The sequence below is a fragment of the Brienomyrus brachyistius genome, chromosome 8 (genome assembly GCF_023856365.1).
Source record: "Brienomyrus brachyistius isolate T26 chromosome 8, BBRACH_0.4, whole genome shotgun sequence".
NCBI lineage: Eukaryota > Metazoa > Chordata > Actinopteri > Osteoglossiformes > Mormyridae > Brienomyrus > Brienomyrus brachyistius.
The window spans coordinates 7,672,209-7,698,260 of record NC_064540.1 but is presented as its reverse complement, the minus strand read 5'-3'; the positions used below and the strand labels follow the sequence as shown (position 1 = coordinate 7,698,260).

General features: G+C 42.8%; 1 protein-coding gene across 3 annotated transcripts; it reads right to left on the bottom strand.

Moving 5' to 3' along the window:
• Positions 1-1,166: 1,166 nt before the first annotated feature.
• Positions 1,167-24,681, bottom strand: LOC125747575 (mitochondrial carnitine/acylcarnitine carrier protein). Of its 3 annotated transcripts, XM_049022926.1 has the most exons (17): positions 24,569-24,681; positions 24,344-24,453; positions 23,451-23,543; positions 22,657-22,784; positions 22,060-22,150; positions 21,742-21,859; positions 21,561-21,639; positions 14,448-14,689; positions 9,949-9,984; positions 9,174-9,310; positions 6,732-6,838; positions 6,314-6,467; positions 2,989-3,090; positions 2,825-2,899; positions 2,664-2,729; positions 2,422-2,560; positions 1,167-2,310 (listed from the first exon to the last, which is right to left on the bottom strand). In XM_049022926.1, the coding sequence occupies exons 2-17, from the start codon at positions 24,446-24,448 to the stop codon at positions 2,186-2,188; spliced, it is 1,797 nt and encodes a 598-aa protein (XP_048878883.1). In that variant the 5' UTR covers positions 24,449-24,453; positions 24,569-24,681; the 3' UTR covers positions 1,167-2,185. The 3 variants fall into 3 exon arrangements, with proteins under 3 accessions (XP_048878883.1, XP_048878881.1, XP_048878882.1); XM_049022924.1 differs by lacking the exons at positions 21,561-21,639; positions 21,742-21,859; positions 22,060-22,150; ... (2 more) ...; positions 24,344-24,453; positions 24,569-24,681 and adding an exon at positions 15,332-15,544 and having other exon boundaries at positions 14,448-14,730; XM_049022925.1 differs by lacking the exons at positions 1,167-2,310; positions 2,422-2,560; positions 2,664-2,729; ... (5 more) ...; positions 9,949-9,984; positions 14,448-14,689 and adding exons at positions 19,445-20,103; positions 20,468-20,592; positions 20,998-21,107 and having other exon boundaries at positions 21,567-21,639; positions 24,569-24,679.
• Between the last annotated feature and the right edge of the window lie 1,371 nt (positions 24,682-26,052).

Sequence of the window (26,052 nt, the reverse complement as noted above, 5' to 3'; positions counted from 1 at the left end):
AAGTGCCGTTACCAAATGAATACAGACAGTCCTCTACTTAGGAACTTTCAACTCACGAACTTTCAGACATACGAACGAAGAGGACAAATTGTGTTCCTTGGGCTCCCGTTTCCTATCCGCAACATAATTTTTTTTTCTGCACGCCAATTCCGCCTAGTACGACTTCTGGCCGCTACTCCCGCCGCGCAGCAGCGTAGCGTGCGAACTCCCAGCATCCTAGTTCTCTGTACTTGAGTATACCCTTAAAATGATGCTGAATAACAACTTACGAACATTTCAAGTTGCGAACGGCTGTTCGGAACGTATCTCATTCGTAAGTAGAGGAGTGTCTGTATACATAAACGACATGTTTGAGGGAGAAAAAAAAAAATCTTGCATTGCTACGTGAAAAACATTGCACCAACAGCACAGCGTAATAATACTGGCACCAGCAATTATACGTCTTTCCAGATTCTCATGATTAACATTAGGGCCAAGATGGCTCAGTGGGCTGTGCCTGTAATTAGAAGATCGCCCATTTGGACCCAGCCTCAGCATGTCTGTGGGTCCTTGAGTTCCCTGGATGCCACAACAAGTGGTCAGTTAACTCTAAAAAGAGCACGTTGGTGGGGGGGGGGCTGTAAAGACAAATCCCCCTACAGGGATTAAGAAAGTATCAATTAAAAAAATCTAATTTAACCATGCGTTATTAAAAAACAGAGTGAGATTTTTAGACAATTTCTATTATATGGAACTGCAAACAAACATTGGAATGGGTGAAGAGCAGCAGACCCAAACATTGACCTCCCGGCCACACACTGCTTTCTACCGAATGAACTGCAGGCCCCTATGTGAGCCAGTTAGAATCCACTGCGCACCTCAAATGATGCCTGATGCAGATTGCATCAGCAATTGCAATGAAGTGCTAAAGGTTTAATTTTTTTAATTCTTTTTTTTTTTTTTATCTATTTTGATGACTGTTAGGATATAAATGTATTGAATCACTGCAGCCACTAGTAAACACAAGAGACGGTTATACTATGAGGAGTCTCCAGAGTGATGAGTCAAAATCAGAAACCTCAATTGACTGAACAACTGCATCGTCCATTTTTATACATTACCCATCAAACTATCCACATTACTCACAAAGCCCTCAAATACCCACGAAACAATACATTAACCATGGATTTTAACAAAATGCTGGCTTTATTTTCTTCCAAAGAGCAGACTTGCACTAAAACCAAGGAGAAATAAGCTCCACATTTTGTTTTGAAATGTTTTTCTAAGTCATTCAAAAGAAACATAGAATAGTATCAACAAATACGTCAACCAACAGGTGCGAAGTTCGCAAATATCAGTTACAGGACACAAGAAACCCAAGTGCTGCAGGACAAACAAGAGGAACTCAACTGCCAAAAGCAAACACTCCGCCTTCTTGTGAATAAGACCATATCAAAGCTTGTTCATCAAGATAAAACAGATGTAAAACATTCAGTTTCATTAAAGTTTAAAAATAACATTTGCATGTGTCCTTGTGAAGAGTTTCAGTTATACCGGTGTCTGTGAAATTCATGCAAGTTTTGTTGGATTAAAAAAAAAAAATCATCTAACAATTTAACATTGTCTACAAAATAGGCAAGAGCAGGTCCAAAAATGGTCAAAAACACAACATTGGTCAAGGGTGGCACAATGCCGCAGGGGTCCTGTTATCAGGATCATGGTCTGAATGGTGACCTTATAATGGCACTATTCTTTCAAGACAGGTACAAAATACAGAGCATGGACATTTCAGAGGAAATCCCTGATAGGAAAGTTCTGTGTCTCTCCCAGTGTTGAATCTGTCACACCCACACAACACACACATCAATACTGCAGCGTACTGGCTGAACACACACACACACGCGCACACACACACACACCCTTTGGCAGACTCGAAGGGCTACAATGTCAGTGCACAGGATCTATATACTCCGATATTCCCACGGAATGTACTAAGCTACAGATTCATCCACGCTTTTAATGCTTCTGAGTGATAGTGATAGCATACATCGGGGAGTGTGTGTGAATGTGTGTATCTCCGTGTCTCACTACACACATGGGACTGAATGTGTGTATGTACGCAGGAGGAGCACATGGGAGGAGGCCTGCATAGCTGGGTGCAAGTGCAGGCGCAATCGCAGCATGTTGATGGGCACAGATGGGCCGCTCAGTCCCGCAGGTCCACGCTGGAGCCAAACAGCGCCACCAACTGCTCCTCGTAGGAGGCAATGTTCCTCTGCATGATCTCCTTGCAGGAGCCCAGAAGACGCTCAAATGCCTGCACATCTATAACTAAGAACGAGAGAGAGGAGGATAGGACTGAGCGGGACAAGACAAGGAAGAGGGATAAAAGCAGATGTTTCTCTCTCTCACACACATGAACAGGGGGGCTGAGGATCTTACTCAAACACTTGACCCCCCCCACAGCGTAGACAGAGGCAGCGCGGGGCTTGTTGGTGACCAGGGCCAGCTCGCCGAAATACTGCCCCCTGTGACAGCGTGCGATCTCCACCTCCGCGTTGTCCTGCTGGTCTGCCTTAGTCTAGAGGTAACGGTAATTTCAGGCAAGACCCATTCACAAAGATGCTCAATCTGACAACGCAGAAGGTGAATTGTGATGGGGGGGGGGGGGGGGGCAAGCTCACTTTGCTCTTCATCATGATCTTCACCTCCCCCGACTCCACGATGTAGAAACAGTCAGCTTTCTCACCCTGAGAAGAGGAGGCCCGCCAGCAGACATTAACTCACAGGCAAGAAAGGCCTGCAGACACATGCAGGGAAGCCTGCGTAGCCAGCGCCACCCTACCTGCGCGATTATCCGCTCCCCATCCTGGAACGCCTTCCCCCCTAAAACATCGACAAGCTTCATCCGCTCCGACACCTGAGGTAAAGAGTTTGGAGTTGATTCAGTCAAAGGAAATCAGTATGATCTTTAAAAATGAGTAAATGCGGAGCCAAACACGAACACACCTCCAAAGATGAGAGCAGGGGAACAGACTCGATGAAGGTCTCGTACATCCTCCTCTTTTTCGCATTGTTCTTCACTATCAGTCTGCGGAACGTGGCCCGGTCCTGAAACAACCGGACACTTGTGGGCATTCCGACCGCCACACATTTGAAACTGTTAGACTTATATGGGTAACACTTCGCTTGAGGGGGCACAAATAATGCAGTATTACACTATCACTTACGTATTAATTAACATTTTAAACACTGTGAACTGTTCAATCATCCATGAAGTTTCCCATGATTATTTCAAGCATGCTTTACTGAAGCCCTTGTTAGAGACACCTAACCTTAATCCACTTGTTCTTACACACTACAGGCTAATCTCCCAGCTGCCATTTTCTTCCAAAACTTTAGTTATGTATGATCAATCGGTGGCATATTTAAGTGCCAATGATATTTACGAAACATATCAAAACTTTTTATAACCCAGAAACAGCCCCGTTGAAGGTTCTTAATGATTTATTATTGATTGTTGATTCTTGTGATTCTGTTGCTCTGGTCCTTATGGACCTAACGGCAGCCTTTGGTACCGTTAACCCTAGAATTTTGTTGGACTGTCTTGAACATGTTCGTATTTAACGGTACTGCCCTGGATTGGTGTACATCATATCGGAGCGATAGGAGCTTTTCTGTTGACGATGTGACCTGATTTAAGTTAAGTGCCTCTCTTAGGCTTGGGGTTCCTCAAAGGTCAACCCCTGGTCCCATTTTATTTTTGCTATATATGCTCCCTTTTGTGATGATTTCTTAAAAACAAAGTATTTTTCTCCACTCATATGCTAATGACACATAGCTTTATCTGTGTAATAGTTTGGTGAAGTCACTACTAGAATGCCTAGATGTTCATATTATGCCTATTTTAGCCTTTTTACACTGGCTGCCGGAGACGTTTAGGGTAGGGCTGCACCATTCTGGAAAAAAGGATGTGAATCATGATTTTATTAATTTTTTTACTTAGAACAGAGATCATGATTCTGTGTAATGATTTTTTTCTCTCAAATTAAAATGTTTATTGAACTCATTAAACTGCAAGAGGAAACACAGCAAAACGTGATTTTGCCAAACATACCATTCATCCAGGACCGGCATATAAATTTCTGACAGCAGAAACAAAAGGCTCAATTGGACATTCAATTAGGGTAACCAAGACAACCATTCCAGTATCAAATGTGCCAGTGGGGTACTTTTCTGGTACTTTGGGGTGGGACTTGAAACGCTTTCTTTGTTAATTAGTTATGCAAACCGCCTGCCTCTGAAACACAATAAAACCGCCATATTGAAAACAGTTGCAGACAATGATAAACAAGGTTAAAAAAATGTAATTAAAATAATGGATGTGTGGACAAATGAAGTAACCCAAGCTTTAACTACAAGCTGGTCGGAAGAAGCAGAGGTCAGCATAGCATAAAAATAAATAAAGTATTCTGTATAGTATACTGGGACAGCACAGTATTGGAAAATTTCTAAGTACTGCTATGTGATTTTGATGTAATAAATATCGGGGTACTTGTAAGACGAAAAAGGAGTTTAACATAAATTTCTCACAAACCCATCGGCTAATCAGTTAGGGTATGATTTAAATAGCAAGGATGAAAATGATTATGAGTCTGCATGCAAAAGCAGTGGAGATAAACTGATTTAAAAACATATACTAGATAATCTTGAAATGGAATAATAATAAAAAAAAATTTCCTTGTTAGGAAAAAAAGAAAAAAAAAAACAGTAAAAATGTTTTAGTGAAACCTAAATTGAAGGAAGCAAAAAGCCTGATGTTAATTTAACCTACTAGCAATGTAAAAACTGCATACACTTAACATGTGATGCTGGTATTAATATTGCACATCATCCAGACCAATAATATACTGCAGTCATTTTTCGAATTTGGTATGAAATACCGGCCTCGCAATGCGATATCATTCAGTGCTGGTACCGGTTTTTACTCCAGTGGAAAACCAACAGCTTGAAATACTTGAAAATACTGCACTTGAAATACTAAAATTCTTGAAGTTCTAAAAGTTCAGTACCTGGTGCGGTGGGAAAGCAGCCTTTAAAGAGAATGCAGAATTATGGGATGCTTGAAAATGGGGAAAAGTAGGAGCTCTTGTTTTGATCCAGCTGATGTAACACTATGCAGAAGAACCGATGTAATTTAGAAATGAGATCGCATAGAGCTGTGAATCACGATTGCCTTTTTTAATGATTAATTGTGCAGCCCTAGTTTAGGGTGGATTTAATAATCTTATTGTTGGTATCATAAAGTCTTCTAATGGCCTTGCCCCATGTTGTCTTTCCAATCTCCTCATCGCTTATTCCCCCTCAGGATCTAAGATATCATCAGATTAGTTTCTCATAACCACCCCAACTTCTGAATTAAAATCTTGTGGTGACCATGCATTTGCTGTTACTGCACCCCGTCAATGGAATGCCTTACCGTTGAAAATCGCACTGTGCTATTTTGGTGTAGCTTGACTGAGTAATTGGGATACTTATTGGTATTTTATGGGATGTTCTTAGTTAATTCAATGTCTGTTATTTGATCATTTATTTTATTTGTTATTTATCTGCTAACTGGAGTTTTATTATTGCGGTTCAGAACTTTGGTTAAACTTGTTGCATTTATTTTAAAAGTGCTATATAAATAAACCTGACTTTGGCAACATCTACTACACACAGCATCCGGGGTGTGACTGGCGGCTTTAGTTCTGAGTAACGTGATTCATGGGATCGCCTGCCCCTCTCTGCCTGCTCGTCGAACCACCGCCTGGTTGTCCAATTGAATAAAGGATCATTTAAATTACAATTTAATTGATTGCAGCAACAATTCAAATTGTAAAAGTCGCCCATCAAACTCAGAGGGTTAGGCTCTAAAAGAAAACAGTTGTGACAGTTTGCAATGTAAGAAATTAGAGGTTTTGTTTAGAGCTCTCCCACTGAGTTTGATGGGTAACTAATAATTGCATTGGTTATAACTGAAAATTTTAATTATTGGTCATATCATTTAAATCATAATTTAAATAATCATTTGTATAACATTCATTTATTGAATATTATCATTAGAAACCTTCCATATGGTTTGGTCCAAAATCACACTAATATATATATATATATATAAAATCTGATACATAAGCAAGAACCAGCACACCAAATAAATAGTACAAACTGAGAAGTTGTTCACTGAGTTACCAACAGATGGGGCTGTGGTCGCACTGTTTTACAACAACCCAGTTAAAAAAAACCCCACAAAACAGCATGTTAGAGGTTAACGCAGCTAGCGTGGCAGCCTCACCAGCCCCCATAGGGCTCCCTCAGTGGTGGCGATGATGGTGGCGGCGCGTGGAGTGTTGTACATTAGCGCCAGCTCCCCGAAACTGCCCTTGTTGTCATACTTTCCCACACAGCAGCCGACGCCGTCCTTTTGCACGACGATGTCGTACACCCCCCTGCAGGAGAGAGAATAACAGGGAACAAGCCCTGCAGCTGAAGGTATAACACCACAATGCACTGGGTGTTTTATGCGGAAAACAAGCAGCTAGAAGCAAAAAAAACAAATACACAAACGGTAGCCTCTCATTACAAATTAATAAAACAAATATAAAAATACTAGTTTAGCCAATGCAGTGACTTGCTCTCATGCGCACACAAATGTGCATGCGCACAAATACACACACACACACACACACTCACACACACACGCGCGCGCTCACCTCTCTATGACATAAAAGTTGTCTCCATCATCGCCCTGATTGATTATGTGCTCCTTGGTCTGGACCAGGACTTCAAACATGGCGTCCAGCACTTCGGCAAACTGTTCCTGTCACAGGACAAGAGATGTAAGAGGGAGTCGTCATTACAGATATAAAAGCAAGAGGAACTCCACACCAAGGACAATGCTAAACACTGTCACAAACTCAGACACAAAGCCAGTACCAAAAAGGGCTTGGACAGTAATAAAGAACACAAATCAGTGAAAACAAAAATGCAAAGATGCATTTGCATAAGTCCCGATGTGTGGCAGTGTGGCAACTGCGGACCTACCCACTGCCAGCCATCAAAAGCACACACACACACACACACACACACACACACACACCAGCAGCTGTCAGGATCAGGTCCATTACAGTCATGCGGAGAGCTGTCCCTCTAACAGAGCTCCCGAGTTACTTCTCTGGCTGGAGCGCAAGCAGAAGAGGGGTCGGCATGTGGAAGGACCTTTATGTGCACATGTGACCATGGGGGGGACCAAAAATGGTCAGCTCCAAGAAAGGGGATTCCCTAGTCGCTTCAGAGAAATGTCTAAATTAATAGATATGAAAAAGCAGCCAGATACAGGTGAGGGGCACTTGCGTTGTTTTGGATAAATTCTACAGCAAAGCTATCATGAATAAAAATATCTTCCAGGATGGATTCATTTTTGTTCAAACATGGATTTCATCAATGGTCAAAAGTCAACAGCAACACTGTTCGGGAATCTCAGAAATGTCAGGCTCATCTTCACTTTACGCAAGAGCCTGAAGGTTTAACAGTAAAAGCTTTGCTATAAAAGGAAATGTTTAACAGCTTCGAATGAATGAACTTCGGAACGAATGAGAGAGAGAAATAACAGGTTTAGCATAATCACACTGCAGAGGAATATAACAGAATTGCAGGAAATGCAAATGCCATAGGTCTGGCTGAGCATGTCTGAACTGCATTTCAGCCTTTCCATATGAACAGGCAGCAGCAGTGTTATTACTGATTATAAATAATAATAATAATAATAATAATAATAATAATAATAATTTTAAAATGAGGAAGACCATTTGAGACCTCTTTTGCAAAAGGACATATCGTGACAATAGAGGCATACAATAAAACAAAAATAAATATTAAAACTATTAAAGCAGCACATCTAAAAACAACTACATGAACAATATATCGGTTAACATATCGTATCGTGCCGATATTTGTTCACTTCCTCAGTATCAGTATCGACCTGATGTCTCAATCTTAGCTGATATTGCTGGCTTAGATTTAAACTTTAGCAATATTCAAAGCTAGCAGCACCAGAGCAAAAGACAACTGCTAAAATAAGGGAGATGCGCGCATTGGACAATTAGCCATTTTCCATAGTGGAGGACGAAGAATTTTGGCAGCTCATTCACCACTCAGAAGTGCGGGAGCCACTTTCAATCTGAAGAAATAAAGGGATGCTGTAATCCTAGGTCCACAATGATAGCTGGTTATTGATATGAGTGACGTCATCAGTACTGGTCAAAATATCCATATCGATGTACTAACTCAACCACGCATTTGCAAGGGGGCGCACAGTTTTCACTACACTAAACTTTATATAAATGCGTTCCTTATTTAGGAAATGCTTAAGCAGCATGTTCCACTAAAACCGCTAGCTAGCTACAATCTAACTCTACTCACTAGCTATTTATTTCTTTTTCGAAACATCTGAGGGTGGTTTCTGAATGACTTTTTGACTGGGCCACAGAAATTACCAAATCAACCCTCACGCGAATGTGCATCTAGTACAGGCGCAAACTGTCTGACTTCAACCTCTATGCTCCTGTTGTTCCTTACTATAAATCAGGAGGAGAGCTCAACTAAGAGCAATATTAATAAATTTTGTTTAAGACAACCACACCATAATAAATCATAGCGTTATTATAGAATTAATCATCAACACTGCTAATGCAGCAGCCACCCATCCACCCACCCATCCATCCATCCATCTTCCAACTGCTAATTCAGCCCACGGTTCCAGTGCTGTATAGGTTTACGACTTGTATCTCTCTGAATACGTCTCTCTAAATGTTTACCAATTAATGACTACAACCAATCCTTGTATAGCGAATGGATTCCTTTTCAATGACCAGGGCGCTAAACAAAATGGTCGCCAACGGAAAAACAAGGATTCTTAGGCATGACCATGCTTACAACTTTACTCCAGCATTTCAGTTTCTTTTATCCCTCACGAAGTGCACATTTCTAACAATATTTCATACATTCTACTTCAAAGATCTCGCTACGGCGTGATAAGTGCACGCATTGTTCGGCAAGTGATTACCGTCGTATCTGCGAATGATCACAAACTACGGTAGCTGCTAAACATGGAGTGATTGTAGAGACCCTGCACCCCCAAGATGTTCTGCACATACCGTGTCTAGGGTTTTGAACAGAAGGATGTCCCTGCAGGCCTCCTGCAGTCGAGAGCGCTGCTCGTCCGTTTTGGGGTGGACGACGCGGGTCTCTGCGTCCTCCTCCTCTTCATCGGGGTTAAAGGCTTCGGCACACACTGGGGACATGCAGACGTAAACTTCGAACCTCCCAAATGTCAGCTAGCGCCCCCTAGTGATCATTCCACCACATGAGAAGTATCGGTCTAAATCAGAGTGGGCAATCTTATCCGCAAAGGGTATGCAGGTTTTTGGGATAACCTTCAGGTCAGCTGTTCAAACCCAAGTGTGAGGACTCTTCATCCAATCAGTCCTCTAAGTAGTAATTTAATTCAGGAGCTGTGGCGAAAACCTAAATACATGGCAGCCCTTTCTGGATAAGACTGCCCACCCCTAGTCTAGATGTTTCTCCTGTGTGGTTCCTTGGTGGTGGAACTAGCTATTCATCCACATTCCGTTAACATGTCCCACTCAGTCTTCAAAAAATGCAACAAAAGCCATCTTGACTAACAGCCTATCACTGACCTGCTCTCTGTCTTCACTGGCTATTCCATGGTTACGATCTCTTGGCAACACTGTGTGGTCTTTCCTTCTATTTCGCACTTGATTAGCGGAAACCACGTCCACATAGTGTTTTTATTTGAATGGCTCTTCTATAAAGCTTCTTACAATATTTTGTAATGTATAGCTCTTGCACTAACGCTAACTTGCGAGGCGGAGGCAACATTCAGACATGACATGGCCAACTGATACCTACCTGATACCCGGCGGTTGAATTGACTGGGAGGCGGCGCTAGAGAGACAGAGAAAGAGAGTGATATTAACCACTGCTTGTGAAACAGCCTTGAGCGAAGTACATTTCTCTCCAGGGTCCCAAAACTGTAAACATCTTATTCATTAACTGCACAGTTTTGCTGCTTCCATAACATTAACATACGGTGTAGTTGTGACAAAGTATTCCAGGAAGCCACCTGGAATAGGGGTCATATAATATTCAGTGCCAAGTTCTCTCAATCCACACGTATAATGTCAAGGCGGGAAATCCATTTAAAACAGAAAGACTCTTACCCAAGCCTGTATGAATCCCCCTACTGTTGTATTTTTAGGTTCTAGTTCCTTATTTTTTTATATTAAGGCTTTAAATTCCACTGTGTGTGTGTGTATTTCCAGGCCTGAGACTTCGTCAATGCACGTAGGTGTGTCGCAGTGTGTATCAGATACAGGGGGGTGTGTGAATCAGGCCAGCGAGCATGACAGGCCACACACGCGCGTGTCACTACCATACCCGGAGTCGTCACGTCGACAGTACATCTAGCGTACCACCAGAGTGGCGGCCGTAACGCAGTTGAATTCTTCTTCCAAAAATGAATCATCACCCTGTCAAGTTCCCTCACCGTGACATTAAGCGCCCACGCCGCAGTGTTAATTTCCCACACCTCACTGTTGAGACTCTCAAAAGCACTTAAAATGCACTGAAATGGATCTCTGGTGTTGTTCTCTTTTGTGTGTAACTTACCACTCGGGGGATTCGGCCCTTGGGTTTCCACAGGCTACGTTTCATCGTATTCTGTGCAAGTCATTTTACATATTTGTTTTTATTTAGCAGACAGTTTTATCCAAAGTAAAAGTACATTTTTGAGAAAACAGGGTCAGACAGGGCCTTGCTCAGGGGCCCAATGGTGAAATCACTCCGCCAACCCTGGGATTTGAACAGGCGACCTTCCGAACACGGGCACAAGGCCCTGATCTGCCCAGGCACACACTGCTTCCCAGAGTTTTGTTCCAGAAAGACAAATCTTATACACGGCTGGAATTTCACCATGCGGCAAACACAGGCCAGATGAGGTACTCCTGATGTCAAAACACACAGAACTGGAGCTAAAAATGAAAAGGTTGGAATTTTGTGGCAGGGGCTGACAGATAGAACTCTCCAAAACTCCGGCCATAAGTGCGTTTCAAAGAGGCACCGTGCCAAAACGTAGTTTCTCAAGAGTTCAACGACAGTTCCCTTTCTGGGGTTTGAATACGCAGCAGTTTAGGTGGGGGGGGGGAGGGGGGGAACAAACAAAAAAAAAAAATACTGCTTGTCTGGTTATTTCTTGCATTTAATAAAGGCTCCATTTTCACATCTTATTTAATTGGCATTTGGCTGCCTAATAGGATTCCAGCGTAGATTAGCTTATTCATGATGGCGAACATTCATGGGAAATAGAGGATTAGAGAAAACAAAAATACTACAGGAATCTTCAATTCTAATATAATTGAAATGTAAAAAGCTTGACAGAATTGCAATATATAAATGTTGTTTTGAGATGAATACCTCAACTGGGAATAGTACTGGCATCAGTTATAGAAGAGATTACAAATAGCTTTTAGGTTTAATGTCACAGTCAGGTAAAGCTCTTTGTTTCACGTTCCCTCAGTAAAATTCCCTTTGGCTATATAGGATGTTATCCGGGGACAAACAGAATAAAATTCAGCACGGTTCCTGCGAGGAATTCCCCCTCAGACGTGCATTAGGAGTGCCATGTGAAGTGGATCGGGTTGCCAGGCGACAAAACATGGAGAGAAACCTCTTTCTGTGTATCCATAACAACACCTCCTTTAACGAATGCTCAGGAAACACAGACCCCCTACCAGGCCTGACCCCTTAAAAGGCAGTGGCTGACCATAATTACAAAACAAATCTAATGAGAGAAAAAAAAAAAATAAAATTCAGGCTAAAACACTGTTGACACGATTCATTGTCACCATTCGGAAAGGTGCACATTTTGAAGAATGCGCCCGAGATTATCACGGGTAGAGCGTCTCTTACCGTGCTGTTACAGCCAGTTAAGGGCAATGGCAAGCTGTCACGATTAGTGTCATGGGTGTCAACCTGGGTTTCACTGGGAAAAATGTCTTTAAAATGCTGCTGTGCAAAAGCAGAGGACGTCTGTACACGACAACAGAACCTGATAAACAAAGATGGTCACAGATACCTGCCTAAATCAGCTGTGAATGCAGGAAAGTGGAGAGCAGCTTGCGGTTATGGGAAAGAATTTGATTATTGACAGAGGCATTGAAAAAGGGCTCCAGGAGCGGTAATTAGGTCAGTATTTCCTCTTTTACTTCCTGGCCATTTTAACGGTTGCCACACAATATAAATGAAGCCAGCAGTACCCCTGATCACACTCTTGTCCATGAGATGAGTGCATGGCCATACTCAAGGGCTTGGGAGAATACGCCTGGTCAATATGTGATTGGACAATGCAAAATGGTCGTGGCTAACAGCGATCAAACAGGGCAATTAGGAGAGACGACCGAGAGGTGTTATCATTGGCTGAGAGCAGCCGTGGCCCCCCAGCCCCCAACTGAGGTTGGAAACAACAGAGAACCACTAACAGCAGAGCAGACAATTATGAAACTGTAGTATAAAGAAATGCTATCTAGCATGATGAACATTTAAATCAAGAATATTTTCAGCAACCAAATGACTACAATGAGCAGGGTTTTTTTTACCAACATATTTGTCTGTGGTAAATCATTCATTTTTTATCAATCCATCCATCATCCATCTTCTCACTGCCTACCCTTGGGTTGGGGGGATCAATTATATAGTCATTATGGCACTGAACATTATTCACTTATAGCTATAACCCATTACAGTCAAGGAATCACTCTTAACGTTTTAGATGTATAATGTAAATAAAATTAAAATTAAGAAGTAAAAAAACCATGGTCAGAAATGCAGAAGTAAGAGAATTAAGCAGGTTAGTCTCATTGTGAAAGCCACCTTTCCTATCAGGGCAGAGATAAGAGCCACTTTATCCACGGAGGGGTTTATGAGCTTAGCATTCCAGCCAAGTCAAAGGACTCAATATGAAGGCTCCACTGCGGAGCCAGTCCCACTCCAGGCAGCGCAGGCCTTGCAAAGGACTCTTAGTTTTATCCCCAAATGTGCGTTTATGCCCCTGACCCAAGATGCGTCAGTTTCAGGAAGTGACTAAAAGGAATGTACACGTGTGTGACTAAACGCACGAGTGAAAACGTGTGTGTAGATACTGCGTGTGGTCACAGACTTAGCAGTGCTGCCTATCTGGGGATCGAGTGCGTAGGGGCATAAGTAGCCTAAAGCTAGCCTGGTAGGGAGCATGAGATCTGCTAATAAAACTACTGCGATCTCGCACGCAAAGCATGAAGTATGTCGAAGGTCCCACCACTTATGGGCATGCCTAGAGGAATTACTAGCACGAATACTTGAATTCAACAACAGATGGAAATCAACATGAAAACGAACACATCGCCACTGGTTCAGGTCCCACACACGCAAAGAAAAAAAAAAACTGCACGATGCTGGTGAGTCATTAGAGCAGCAAGCATAACATTAACTATGGTGCATATAGATGATGGGAGCCGTTAATTCTGCTCGGTTGCCACACTGCTTCTAATTGGAGTTCTTGCTTCAAAGCAGACTTTCATATCGACATGTCCCTGCAGCGCTGTCATGCACGATCCCTTTTTTTTCCTTCAGGGGGATTTTGTCACCATTTCAAACGACCCCCATCTGCTCAAAATTTGGTGGAAGAAAATAAATCGTAAGGTGTATCGAAAGGCCAATGGAGCCATTTGCTGTAAGAAGCTTTGCTTGGGAAAAAAAAAAAAAACAGGAGTTTTTTGAACAAGCAACCTTCTCATCACAGGTCCAGGCAACCTAGCGCCTACTGCCGCGATCATATGGTAACTGACCCCCGCCATGCAAAGGCGGAAGGCGGATTAAGCTGTGTATGAAACCGAAAACGCTCACGGCCATGTGCGGGCTGCTTTTCTTATGCAATGTTTTCTGGTGGATTACTAAGCATAGATAACGAGGCTGTTAGAAAACACAGCAGTACAAACAAATGAATAAATAAAACAAAAATATTACAAATAGGGTAAGACGATTTTAGTCTGTAATTTAGTATGTTGACATTCTCAAACAGCAAATAATTACGAAATAATTATATAATTACGCATCATGCATACAAGTATTTGCTCTTATTAAAACTAGGCATCTAACAATGTTGAACCGGCATGATGACAGCAGAATAATATATATATATATATATATATACACACACAAGCAACTAGAGGCATGCAAGTATTTATAACATTTTAGTGTAATGTAACATATCCTGAGGTAATTTGTTATTTTGGAGATTAAAAGAGCAGATGCTGGGATTTTAGTTAAAGGCCTTCATGTACAGGCAGCAAAGTGACAAATCTGGAGAAACTCACGTTCAAAGTCCGAGTCCTCATCATCGTCATCTCCATCCTCATCTCCATTTGGCTCAGGCTGCACGAGCTCTCCGTCGAAGATGATCCCTTTGCCCCCAGACCCGGCTCCATCCTGGCTCCGGCTTTCCCGTAGACGGGTGAAGTACTGTACGGCAAACTCCACCAAATCGGACGGTCTCCGGCGGAGGACCTCCAGAGTGTAGCCCTGCAGCAGCTCGGTCAAGCCGGCTGGTATTTCGATACTCATGGCCAACGCGTCTGTCGATGTATTTCTCGCTCTCACCTATTAGAAGCACCGATAAGAGTTTTTAAAAACGAAAAAAAGGGGAAGAAAATCGATCTCTTTTCAATCCATGTAATTTAACCAATACAGGCACCAAGTAGGTCCTCACTATATAGCTGTACCAGGATGTAAATTAAGTATAGTGCATTGAACCGGATCGCTCTCTCGTATCACTTTTTACTCTGAACTTCTGCACTGTCAAACGCTGCCGGTTACCGGATACACTTAAACGACCCAGCCAGCCCTCCACAGCCGCTACTCTGTATCATCCACTAGCTTTTACTTTCCTTTCCGAAAAGCATCATCACCATACCAGCACCCACAGCTGACCGCGCACCGTGCAAAATGCAATCCCGAAAGCCACCTTGTCTTTTCAAGTGCATTCACTGTATGCCCAGCTAGCCAACAGGATACTAAGGTGAGTTGGATTGCATGCGGACGGCTATCTAGGCCAACACCCTTCTAATGGCAGAGCAATCAAACAGCACGACGGAGTGCATAATAACTTCATTATAGGAACCAGCAAGTCAGCGAACTACCGGCGCGTTTCGTTCAAAGCACACATTATTTTTTTTAACTGTTATCTGCAAAAGTGGTTTACTTTTTTAAAAGTTTGGTATTTTAGAAGGGTTGTCCGCGGCTGCTTATTTTCACAGTTTCGCTCTGCTGGTGCTTCCTGCTGAATGCTTTTTTTCTTTCCTTTCTGGGCTGGGGCTTCCTCACTCCTTATCTTTTTCCCAGTCCATGCCACAAGGCCTTCGTTTAACTGTGGCGTTTCCAAGAGCCAGCGCCAGTTGCCGACCGCAGATCGCATCCAAGTCGGAGCCCGGGGAGCGAGGGGATGGGGTTAACAGTCGCTTCCTTGACTGTGACAGCAGACGCTCGTCGGGGCGAAAGAGTTGCAGCTGGAAATAAAAATGCAAGGGTTGTTGATCGCTGCAAAGCGCAGAATGCAATGCCTGTGAGCAATCTGCTAACGGCAAGAGTAAAACGTATCGAGTCCAGTATCCAGCAATAACGCAGCTCTGATGTATTTCTTCAGTGCCTGTGAACGAGAGGCTATCTAAGCACGAAATAAACCCCTTTCGGGAAAAAAAATCTAGTTCATGTTCTCGATGTGTTTTGGGATTAACATTTGATAAATTGGCTTTGATATGTAATTACTAGTGTATTAAAGATACGAAAGGTTGCCGATATTCCGCAATTTACTCGGTGCCTCTGAGTCACTCGTGCAACAGGGCTGCCAGCAATCCGTGGAGTCCCCGTATTGGTAAACTTATTTTATGAGTGAATATAACACTACACTGCCTGATTTACTTCCAAGATTTGCTTAAAAACGCGTGAGGTTTAAATATTAATTTAATTATAAAGCCCAATTTTGGTGTTAATTGTAATAAATTTTCAATGAAATAATAAATACCCACTATGGCAGTCCCTTTTTAGAGGCGTGGTCACAGGAACAGCGCTGCAAGGCTGCCATGGCAACCACGACCTAGCCAATAAGGACTGACCACTCGTGAGCTTGCAGTTTTAAAAGCATTAGCGGTCCGGCCGGTGGGGTTTTTCCTGTAAGTGTATAAATTGCAGTCTTTCAAGATTTTAATGCAGACTAGCAATTGACAGCAAATAGATTTACATATGTTAAAAAACAGACTGACGACACTTATTTGCACTGCACGCAGCCCCTTTCTGCATTTCAATTAAGTTCAAATGAATAATCTTAATTTCTGGGTCTCAAATATTTTTCAACAATGAACAATAATAAGTTAACGACTTGTAAACGAGCCTTTAGATAAAACGCAACTATGCCTTTCTACACGCATTTAAAAATCAGTATCATCTAGTAGTAGTATTTGATATTTTATTGATCCCTGTGGGGAAATTCTCTTTTTGTCTACCCAATGTTGCTCTCTAGGTGAGATCAAGTTAGCCACGAGGGGCAGCCACCTGTAGTGGCCCCAGTGTAAGGGCCCATAGACATGGTGAGGCCAGACTTGAACTAGTGATTTTCTGATTACAAGCATAGAGGCCTACGACCCTATGCCTGTGATCAGAAGATCACAAGTTTAAGCCAGACAGTCACATGTCTGTGGGCCCTTCAATAAGGCCCTTAACTAGGTTTCACACTCGTCCCTTAAAATATGGAATTGTCCCACATTGGAAAGTAAACTGATGTATAATACAGGATGATCCTGTATTATAAGGGATGGGTGGCAACCCTAGCCTTAACCCCCAGCTGTGACTCCAAGCTATGGAGAGCAAGATGTGGTAGGCAAAGAGAAGCATTTCAATGTGCCTGTACTTGTGCAAATGAATAAATAAAGTCGGTTTGTTTGTACTTGATATTACTACTCCCCGATGTTGCATTTAAAACGACATTAAGCTATTGATTCTATCTGTTAAACTGTTTGATTCTTATGGTCTCTACCCGAATATCACAAAATTCTACTCCGAATTATATTCTCAAATAACACTCATTCTAGCTACTTACGCCACATCATCAATTTTGACTTTATTTACAGCCATAATGCTGAAGGCTTTGTCCCCTACACAAGTGTACACAACTGTAAAAATTCTAAGCAGCTGTCCTGATGCCGAGCCAAAGTGCTGAGGCATCAGTAAAAAAAAGACAGAACATGACAATGGTGCAAGAGAACCAGGGTTAGATTGCCAGTGTCAGCTCTGATATGTGACCCTCCAGCACAAAACTGTACACTTGGGTCAAAAATTAGGATTATGGTATCAAATGAAAGAGCACAAAAAATCCTCAAAAAATATCTAAAAATACAGCCATGCGACTTCCGTACGGTTTTGTGCTGGAGGGTCACATATGTGTTTTATTTTAACCTGAAATCCTGTTTGACAACTGACGGGACCATGTCCAGAAGATTGTCGGTTCAAATCCCATTAGTAATTGCATCACTGTCGGGCCTTGAAGCAAGACCCATAACTCCAACTGCAGTATTAACGTTGCAGTCTGACCGCAAGCTCTCCGCACTTGTATGATACTTTGGACAAAAGCATCTGCTAAATATATGTAAGAAGGCTTTTGATTAGAATTGTTAAACTGCTTGATCTGTTTGTTTAGTCTGACTAATGAAGTGGCTGGTATCTCAACTCTTTAAATTAAAAAAATTACCAGAAATTACCAGGGATGGGTCTGGTCCCACCTACCTGTAAATGTGATGCTTATGTTTTGGAATCTCACCCTATCCAGGCCTTGGCTATAACTCAATGTGATGAGCATGAAAGAGTAAATGGACTGCTATGCAGGACCCTCTAGAGCTTTGTCACGATCACCACTTGAGCTCCAGCCTCATGACCCTGATCAGCATAAGCTTTTCAAAGATGAATATTATTATTGTCAGCTGAAAATACAGCCAGACCTGCTACAACACGTGATACCACACCAGCAATCTAACGCGACTGATACATTAATACCCAAGCCCAATACAGTGCGGAATCGTATTTGTATCTGCACAGTTTTCAGTCAGAGAGAAAAGCAAACTATGCAATTTACAACATGATATGGTCTTAGTGAGAAACACTACTCACACGCAAACACAGCTCTCCACATGAATGATAGTGATGTCCGATTCATGAACAAATCATTCTTTTTGTACCTCTTCTTTTCAGTCAAAATGGTTTTCAAATCTAAAAGGATCAAACTTTTTGTACATCCACACATTGCACAAGTCAAAGTCTTAGATTCTAAAAATCTAACAATATTTGAAATTTTATGTAAAAACAGGGCAACTTTTTAATGCTTTTTGTAAACTGTCTGTAGCCAAGTCGCCTTCAGTGACTCATGAACCATGTGCTATCTTTTTGGGTCCCACTGTTTGAACAAAATAAAAACTTGAAGCATGCTCAAAATAAGCCAAGAGCACCATCTGCTGGGGTCAGGAAATACAGCAAATGGTTCATGAAGCGTCATTTTGGCCATTACCACTCCCAATTCACGGCAATTGACAGGTTGATGAGTTTAGCAGCTTTGGTTGAAGCAGTTACTAGACAATTCTCGTGAGATTATGTTTATGATATAATTTACTAATGCATTATTTATTTAAAATACACCACCCTGGGTTGTTCCTTGCCTTGTACCTGTAGTCTGCAGGATAGGCTCAGGACCCCCCACAACCCTTAATAGGATAAGTTAGAGAAAATGTATAGAGGGATGGATGAATTTAAAATACATATAATTATATGATTGACCACTGGTATCACTGATTTTATTTAATTCATGTCGCTTGGCCTAATTTATGTTTTGGAGTTGCATTCTCCTAATCCCGGGTTTCCTATTGGATAGGTGTATTTTGGTTCGCAATTTTAGTGAACGTGAGGTTTTGGAGGAAAACTCCAGCACACTGGAGCTCACTTTACACCCAAAATAATTCAGCATGTGCTGTCTGTCAGTCTGTTTTCCATCCAGTCATCCATCCATCCATCCCAGCATTCTGGGAACCCATGCATGTGTGAGGTTGACATGGTTACAAATACAAGCCTACATACTCAGCCAGGTAAAACATCTTCCAGGAATACAAGGCAGCTGAACTGCTTCTCAAAAGTTTGCCCTCTCTTTTTATTACTGATAGACCACTCCAACACTGATACTGGCTAATTTATTCGACCCTGATGCCTTCTGTTCTCCATGTAGATGTTTGTTTCAAATCCCACAGCGCTCACGACATAAAACATAGTTGCTACATAGCAGCATGTTTATTCTCATATTTATTAATATGTCTCGACATGTGGCGTTGTATCTCTATGGCCAGTGGCAGCTACGTGTTAATGTGACGTGCACCTGCGGTCCCAATCTTAAGATTAAATGTATTAAATGTCAATCTTTGGAATTAATCAACAACAGAATGATAAATTATAATAATTACCCTTTGGGTGTATTTCAGCAAAGTTGTCCCCTTAGAGACAGAACCTGACATTTAGTGACATGGACACAGAAATACACACACTCAGAGAAATCAGAGATGGTTTTACAGTCATACTATAGACCACTGCGGTACTGGGAGCTAATGGTTTGTACCACACAAACAGAGTGCATGTGCATTGAGGAGACTTGCATTCAGAAAGAGTAAGGCACCTGTGTCCAATTCTCCCTTTGTTGTTTTAAAAAAAAAAAAAATCAGAATTAAACTTCAAGCAAACAAGAACGGGAAGCTAGACGACTCCAGCTGTCACACCCATTCCTCCCCACTCTCCATCAGTCCTACTTAACCTTGGTGTGAGTGCGTTTTTGGGCATGAATCGGTCCAAATCAGTGGTTGGGGGGGGAGAGGTTAGGGTAGGGAAGGGTCACAGGTTCGGCACAGCCCAGTTGAGGAACTTCATTGCGACTTCAAACCCAAGGAAACAGGCCTGCAGGGGAACACGATCACGAACCTCAGAATATACCCTGTGTGAAAGTGAGCTGCACAGTAAGGACTGTAAATGAAATAATTTTTTTTCATGCTTGCATAAGGAGGGGGTGAGGGGATGCGGGTGAGTAACCAGAGTGTTGGCAGGAGGCCTGGAAGGGGGGGGGGGGTGGCAGGACTATGCCGATAACGGCGCAGTGTTACCAGCAGATGTGTAAACAGTGCTGACGTGAGTCACAGGTTATAAGCCACTGATGAATATGAGGTGTTAGCGGCCGCTTCAGGCGCTACATCACGGTGATAAAGAGGCACCGTTTGGACAGGGTGTCGTGTGTTTGTGTGTGGGGTCGGTGATGGGTACGCACGGCATTGGCGGGGAATGCCCTCAGCATGACGGCCGTGAAGCCCTTGTATAGAGAGCCCACGCCTTCTTCTCTGAGCAGCTCGCGGAGGACGTCCCGAAAACCGTTGGGATACTTTCCTTCAGGAGCTGGGTGGGGGGAGGTCAGCATTATTTACAGCAGGTTTTTCCTGGGGGCAGCTCAGTCTGTTTTAACTGTGAGATATAACATTATGTTAAGTATTCTCATACATTTTCCAGAAAGGAGTCTTGTTTTCAGAAAACACATGCAGCTTTAACTGACAGTAGCACTGATGCAGTTTTGACTTAATCCCTTTTTTGCATGTAAAACAGGATCTACAGAGGCAAGAGCTACAGGTCTTCTGCATGCTGGATCCCAGCTAGAAGACAAGCTGGATGACTTTTCAGACTTGCCTCTCCCCAAACACACACACTTCCAATTCTGTTCCCTCCGATTCAGTAACGCTGCCAAGCTCCACCCAACGGCCACGTGTTCGCAACCCCCCTGCCCATTGCCCGTTCTCTTCCACTCACCTGTCTGGAAGCGGGACTTAAGCACATCAGGTGGGATGGCCACGGCCCAGTTGAAGATGCCAGCCATGCCACCGGCGAAGAGAATGCTTGGCACACTCAGCTCACTGGGGCTGTACGGGGCGCCACCGAGACATACTGCTTTTTAGCGCAGCATTACTATACCTTGTATATTAAATTCCTGTACTATATATTTTCCACTATTATTAATTCATATACAACACATAATATTTTGTATATATATTATTCTTATATTCTTATATAATTACTTAGTTGCCCCCTGTATCCCCAGTATCACTTATCTAATGTCTTTACGTCCTTGAAAAGAACTAAACAAAATGCATTATTATTATTATCATTATTACACCATCTTCCAGCTCAGATTCAGTGCTGCATATCACTACCTGCATGCCTGCATATCAGAACCTTAAGATAACGAATTTTCTAAGCAGACCTGCAGTTTCTGGGGCTCCCGATACATCATCTAGTGGCCCATGAAACGGGCCACTTTGTCAAAGGAGCCATTTGCTTAAAGGACGATTTCAGCGCACGCTGGTGGACGCCACACAGACCTCCGGCCTTCTGGTGTCAAGATGTTCTTCAACCACTCATAGGTCATGAAGTACATCCCGCTGGCCGGCACATCTGAGACAGAGAGATGGAGTCAGTCACCCTGTCGCCGGCTGCTTAACAGCAGGGAAACACCTCTGCTGCCGACAGAGAGATGGACGGACGGATGGACGGTACCCCTCATGAGAGTTAGTGCGGTGCCTTTGTAAACGCCCCGGATTCCACTCTCCCGGTACAGCTGCTTCACACAGTCCATGGGCCCAGCATACTTAATTTCTCCCGATGAAGCCTGAATCTGTGTGCAAACACGCACACACACACAAAGTGTGCAACGGTGAAATTGACTAGAAATGTAAAGACAAAGTATTAAGTTCCAAATGGATTTAACATAAGATTGTACATTTATATACCGGAACAAGCTTATGAAACGCACTGATACACACAAGCACGCAGTGACACACACAGAAAGTCAGAATGGGAACAGTGGTTTCCAACCTGCAAGAGACACTTGATCCTCTCCCCGGGAGCCATGATGGCAGTAGTGAAGACCCCCGACAGCATTCCTGCTGCAAAGAGCTGCGGGTACCTGGGGACAGATGGCCAGTCATGGAGGGTCTTAACGGGAGAGTCTGGAAATGCAACTGGCAGGCGATCATAAAGAGGTGAGAGGACAGGCAGCCAATGATGACGTGGGCAAGTGATAGTGCAGGGCAATGACGGCATGGACCTGTCAAGTAGGAGCTAAAACATGCTGCCGTAGTGAAACCAATAACCAGCTATTATTCAATATATGCATTCAGAATGTATCAATACAGTTGACACTACAGTCTATAACAAGATATATATAACAATGGGAGCTGTATTTTGTGGACTACATGTGACAAGCTGCACAACTAGGCAATAGCTGTCTTCATGTTACACTAATTATTTTCTTAATGGTCATTCAAGACACAAAACGGGTCGAGACTTGGGCATCAGGTAAGCAAATTGTAATGTCAGAGGTAAGTGCAACTTTCCCCCTTTCAGCCAGAGCCTACCCTACCCCACACACGGCGCTAACACACACACGCATGCGCACCCCGGCACACTCACGTCAGCACGTCGTTAGGGTGTTTCTGCTGCAGTTTCTTGCCCAATCCGAAGCCAAAGAAGCAGACGGCAAACATGGGTGTGACTCCGATGATGGGGGCCGCCATGCCTTTGTACAGTCCTCGCACACCCTAAAAGGAAGATGGGGCACAGGGGTGGCAGGGGCAAAAACCACAGGGGGTGGAGGGTATTTACCTCAGTGCTGCCAATGTGGAATTACACAATTATGATCAAATTTGCAGTTATTGCCAATTATGTAGATCACAGAATGATGACGATGGAAATACCCTGTACTGTGAATCAGGAAACGGTTTAATCAAATCAAGGAGGCATCCAGTGGCCAGTGCGCTAAAGCAGGCAACTGAATGCACATAATAATCTCCATCACTATGGGCTGCTCCCATCTCCCATCACTAGAAAAAGCTGCCTGCCCATTCCCATGGGCTTTCTGATGCTGCTGACCACATATATATAACATATACTGGGGGGGGGATGTCGCTGACCCCAGCTTGCTCTCCATAGCTTGGGGGTCACAGCACAGGGTCAGCTAATGCGCAGCGCCCCTGGAGCTGGGGGTTAAGGGCCTTGCTCAAGGGCCCACGGACACAGGTGGCCGGGGCTCAAACCACGACCTTATCATCATGGACACAGGGATTTAGTCTGCTGAGCCTTGAGTTTGGCTTAGGAAGCAGCTGTATCATAAAGTCTGACAGACTGGCAAGTTATGCAGAGCAGCTCAGCTGCATTAAACCTCTACACTGTCATTTGGCACGGTTTTTGTGTGTCTTCCATCTCACCTCCTTGACAAAGGTCTTCCTGAAGCAGTCGAAGGTGCCAGTGTACAGTGGCAGCTGGCCTGGACTGGGCTTGGGTTGAGTCTGCAGCCGCACCTGGATAGACCACGTGGCTGAGCATGATACAGCCACTCTCTGTGCATAAGGTCATGCTTCACAGAAATCCTGACATGTCTCTGCTAAGGCGGCACTTTTTAGAGAGCAGTGGTAACCATCTGAATTAATCATTTAGAATATCACTGCCACTTACACAAACCTGAAACACCATATTATAACTGAGTAAATGTATTTGCAAGGTGAGCTGACTGGCGTCAGATTTTCAATTCGAGACAAGTCTGCACACGCAATTGCATGTACATAACTGTTTCATCATCTTGTAAGTAGTTTGTAGCGTTTGTAAACTACCCCACCACTTTTGATGTAGTTGATTTTTATAATGTAATGATATAGATTTGCTGTAAGATTTCTTGCGTGACCGTGAGAGCCTGAAAGCGTGTTAGATGGGTGAGTTAGCAAGCCTGCATTTGGCAGTGCACCTTCTAAACAATGTAACACCACAGGTTAAAGGTCTTACATTTCTACTGCACATTTACAGACTCTTAAGTGTGTCAAAGGTCAAATTGTGTTTCTGAACGCACTCAATAAACTGATGCGTTAATAATGCATTGCAGGATAAGGACCGTTTAGAAATGGCAAATGAAGTATTATAGTACAAAATTCAACAAGGCATATAAAATATAATAATTTGTCAATACAGTGACACACTACTAAGTACAAAATTTAACGAAACTATTTCAGTTAACAAAAAGCCTGCAGATCAGCCATTCACGGAAGTGCTAAACATTATTGCTTCACAAAATTACAATATTCATTATAGTTTAAAAATATAATTTTACCTTTATGGTATCAAGGGGGTGTCCAGCAAACACCAGACAAACGCCTCCGAAGCCGCCAGCGAAAAAATTTTTTAAAGGGCTGATCGGTTGCGGTTGTTTAGACATCGTTGCTGTTGAAAATAATTACAGTTAATTATGAAATCGACGAATCAAGTCTACGACACGACCAGGCTGCCCCCGTAAAAGTGCCACGACCAGTCGCCTGAAAAATAGTTGAATACAAACCTATCTTTGCTGGCACCCCCCCTCCTCAAAACCCCTGGTCACCTTTGTCCTAGATATCTAGTCGGACTAAATTCAGGGTAACATCATCGTGTGCATCTTCCTTTATTGTCCGGTTTTTACGGCATAAAATCTTTGTTTTTTTTAATGTTCCGCTACGTTACAGTTAGATATTTAATATGTTTTTATATATATACTGCTGTTACCGTCCTCTGCGCTCTAAAAAGGGTGCACGCATAAACAAGCCAGATTACAAACAAATGCAATATTTTATTTGAATTGATCATGGGTTGTTATGTAGTACGGAAAATTCCTTAAACAGAGAGAATTAAATGGGGCAGTTACATGAATTAAGATTAACCCACCACTGCAACGTAACCTTTATCAATGTAATTTTTGAACTAAATTTCCGTGTACCTGCGAGATACTGCACCGGATGATTGCACGGTCTTGTTGAAAGGCGCGTGAAGCTATGGCACTGACCACTATGCACCACTAGGTGGCATGACGAGAGAAGAGAACGCTTGCTGTGAAGCTAAAGCGGCCTCGTAAGTTACTGTTTTGAAACAGACCCCAAAACTTGGATAACGTCTTTAGTACAATAACAGCTTCGAGTCTACAGTTGTTTCACTGGTGCCTTGTGGCAGGTGTTACTGAAAACAGCCCAGTCCTTTGTTGCTGACTCTACCGGTCCGGTCCCTTCATCATTCCTGCATTCTGGAATGCAGTCCGTCGTACCAGAGATCAGTTAGCTGTTCCATATTCCGATTGTTTGTGCGATTGTATGCGAGTTCCTGCTATGCCTTTTAATTTGTCACGTATGAGATAATTCCATCTCCACTGAGTTAAACTTTTAAAACATTTTCAGGTTTGACTGAAATAGTTGTCTACCAAAGGTATGCCCCAAAGGGGGAACCCCCAAATAAAATTCATGTCTTCGTATGACCTGGTTCTGTCATTGTGAAATGTCATGCTGATGTAATGTAATGTCTGCAATATTTGAAAATCATTTCAAAGAATCAAACAATAGCTGGTACCTAATGTAACACTACAGCGTGATGCACATCTCATAAAATACTGGACCGAGACACTTCAAATGCAAAGAGTTTTGAGTTCAGCTGATGAATATTCATCACCTATGAGGCCTGTTTGTATTCTGACCCTAATTGCAGAATACTTATAGCTGCCAAACATTTACACGCGAAACACCCAGGGACTACACTATTCTCAGTGGAGTTCAGTGCTCATATAAATGTTAATTAGGTTGTGTCAGTCAGGTTGCGGGCCTGTCTCACATAAAAATGAGGTCGACCTGCTACTTGTGGTTGCACGTTTGTGCACATTTATACTGCTGAACAGCTTGTTGTCCCTGTTAATGCATCTCTGATAAACTAGAGCTATGTGCAAAGCTTATATAGGAAAGGAGGGTTAATGAAGACTGTAGCACGTGTAATGGTTGCCAGTTCTTTTGGTCATTCCCAGTATAA

Excerpts from the sequence above, each read along its gene's own strand:
- LOC125747575 (XM_049022926.1), bottom strand. The coding sequence starts at position 24,448 with ATGTCTAAACAACCGCAACCGATCAGCCCTTTAAAAAATTTTTTCGCT. Across the intron at positions 23,544-24,343 it reads ACCCCCTTGATACCATAAAG|GTGCGGCTGCAGACTCAACC; the intron begins GTAAAATTATAT and ends TGGTCTATCCAG. Across the intron at positions 6,839-9,173 it reads TGTTCAAAACCCTAGACACG|GAACAGTTTGCCGAAGTGCT; the intron begins GTATGTGCAGAA and ends GTCCTGTGACAG.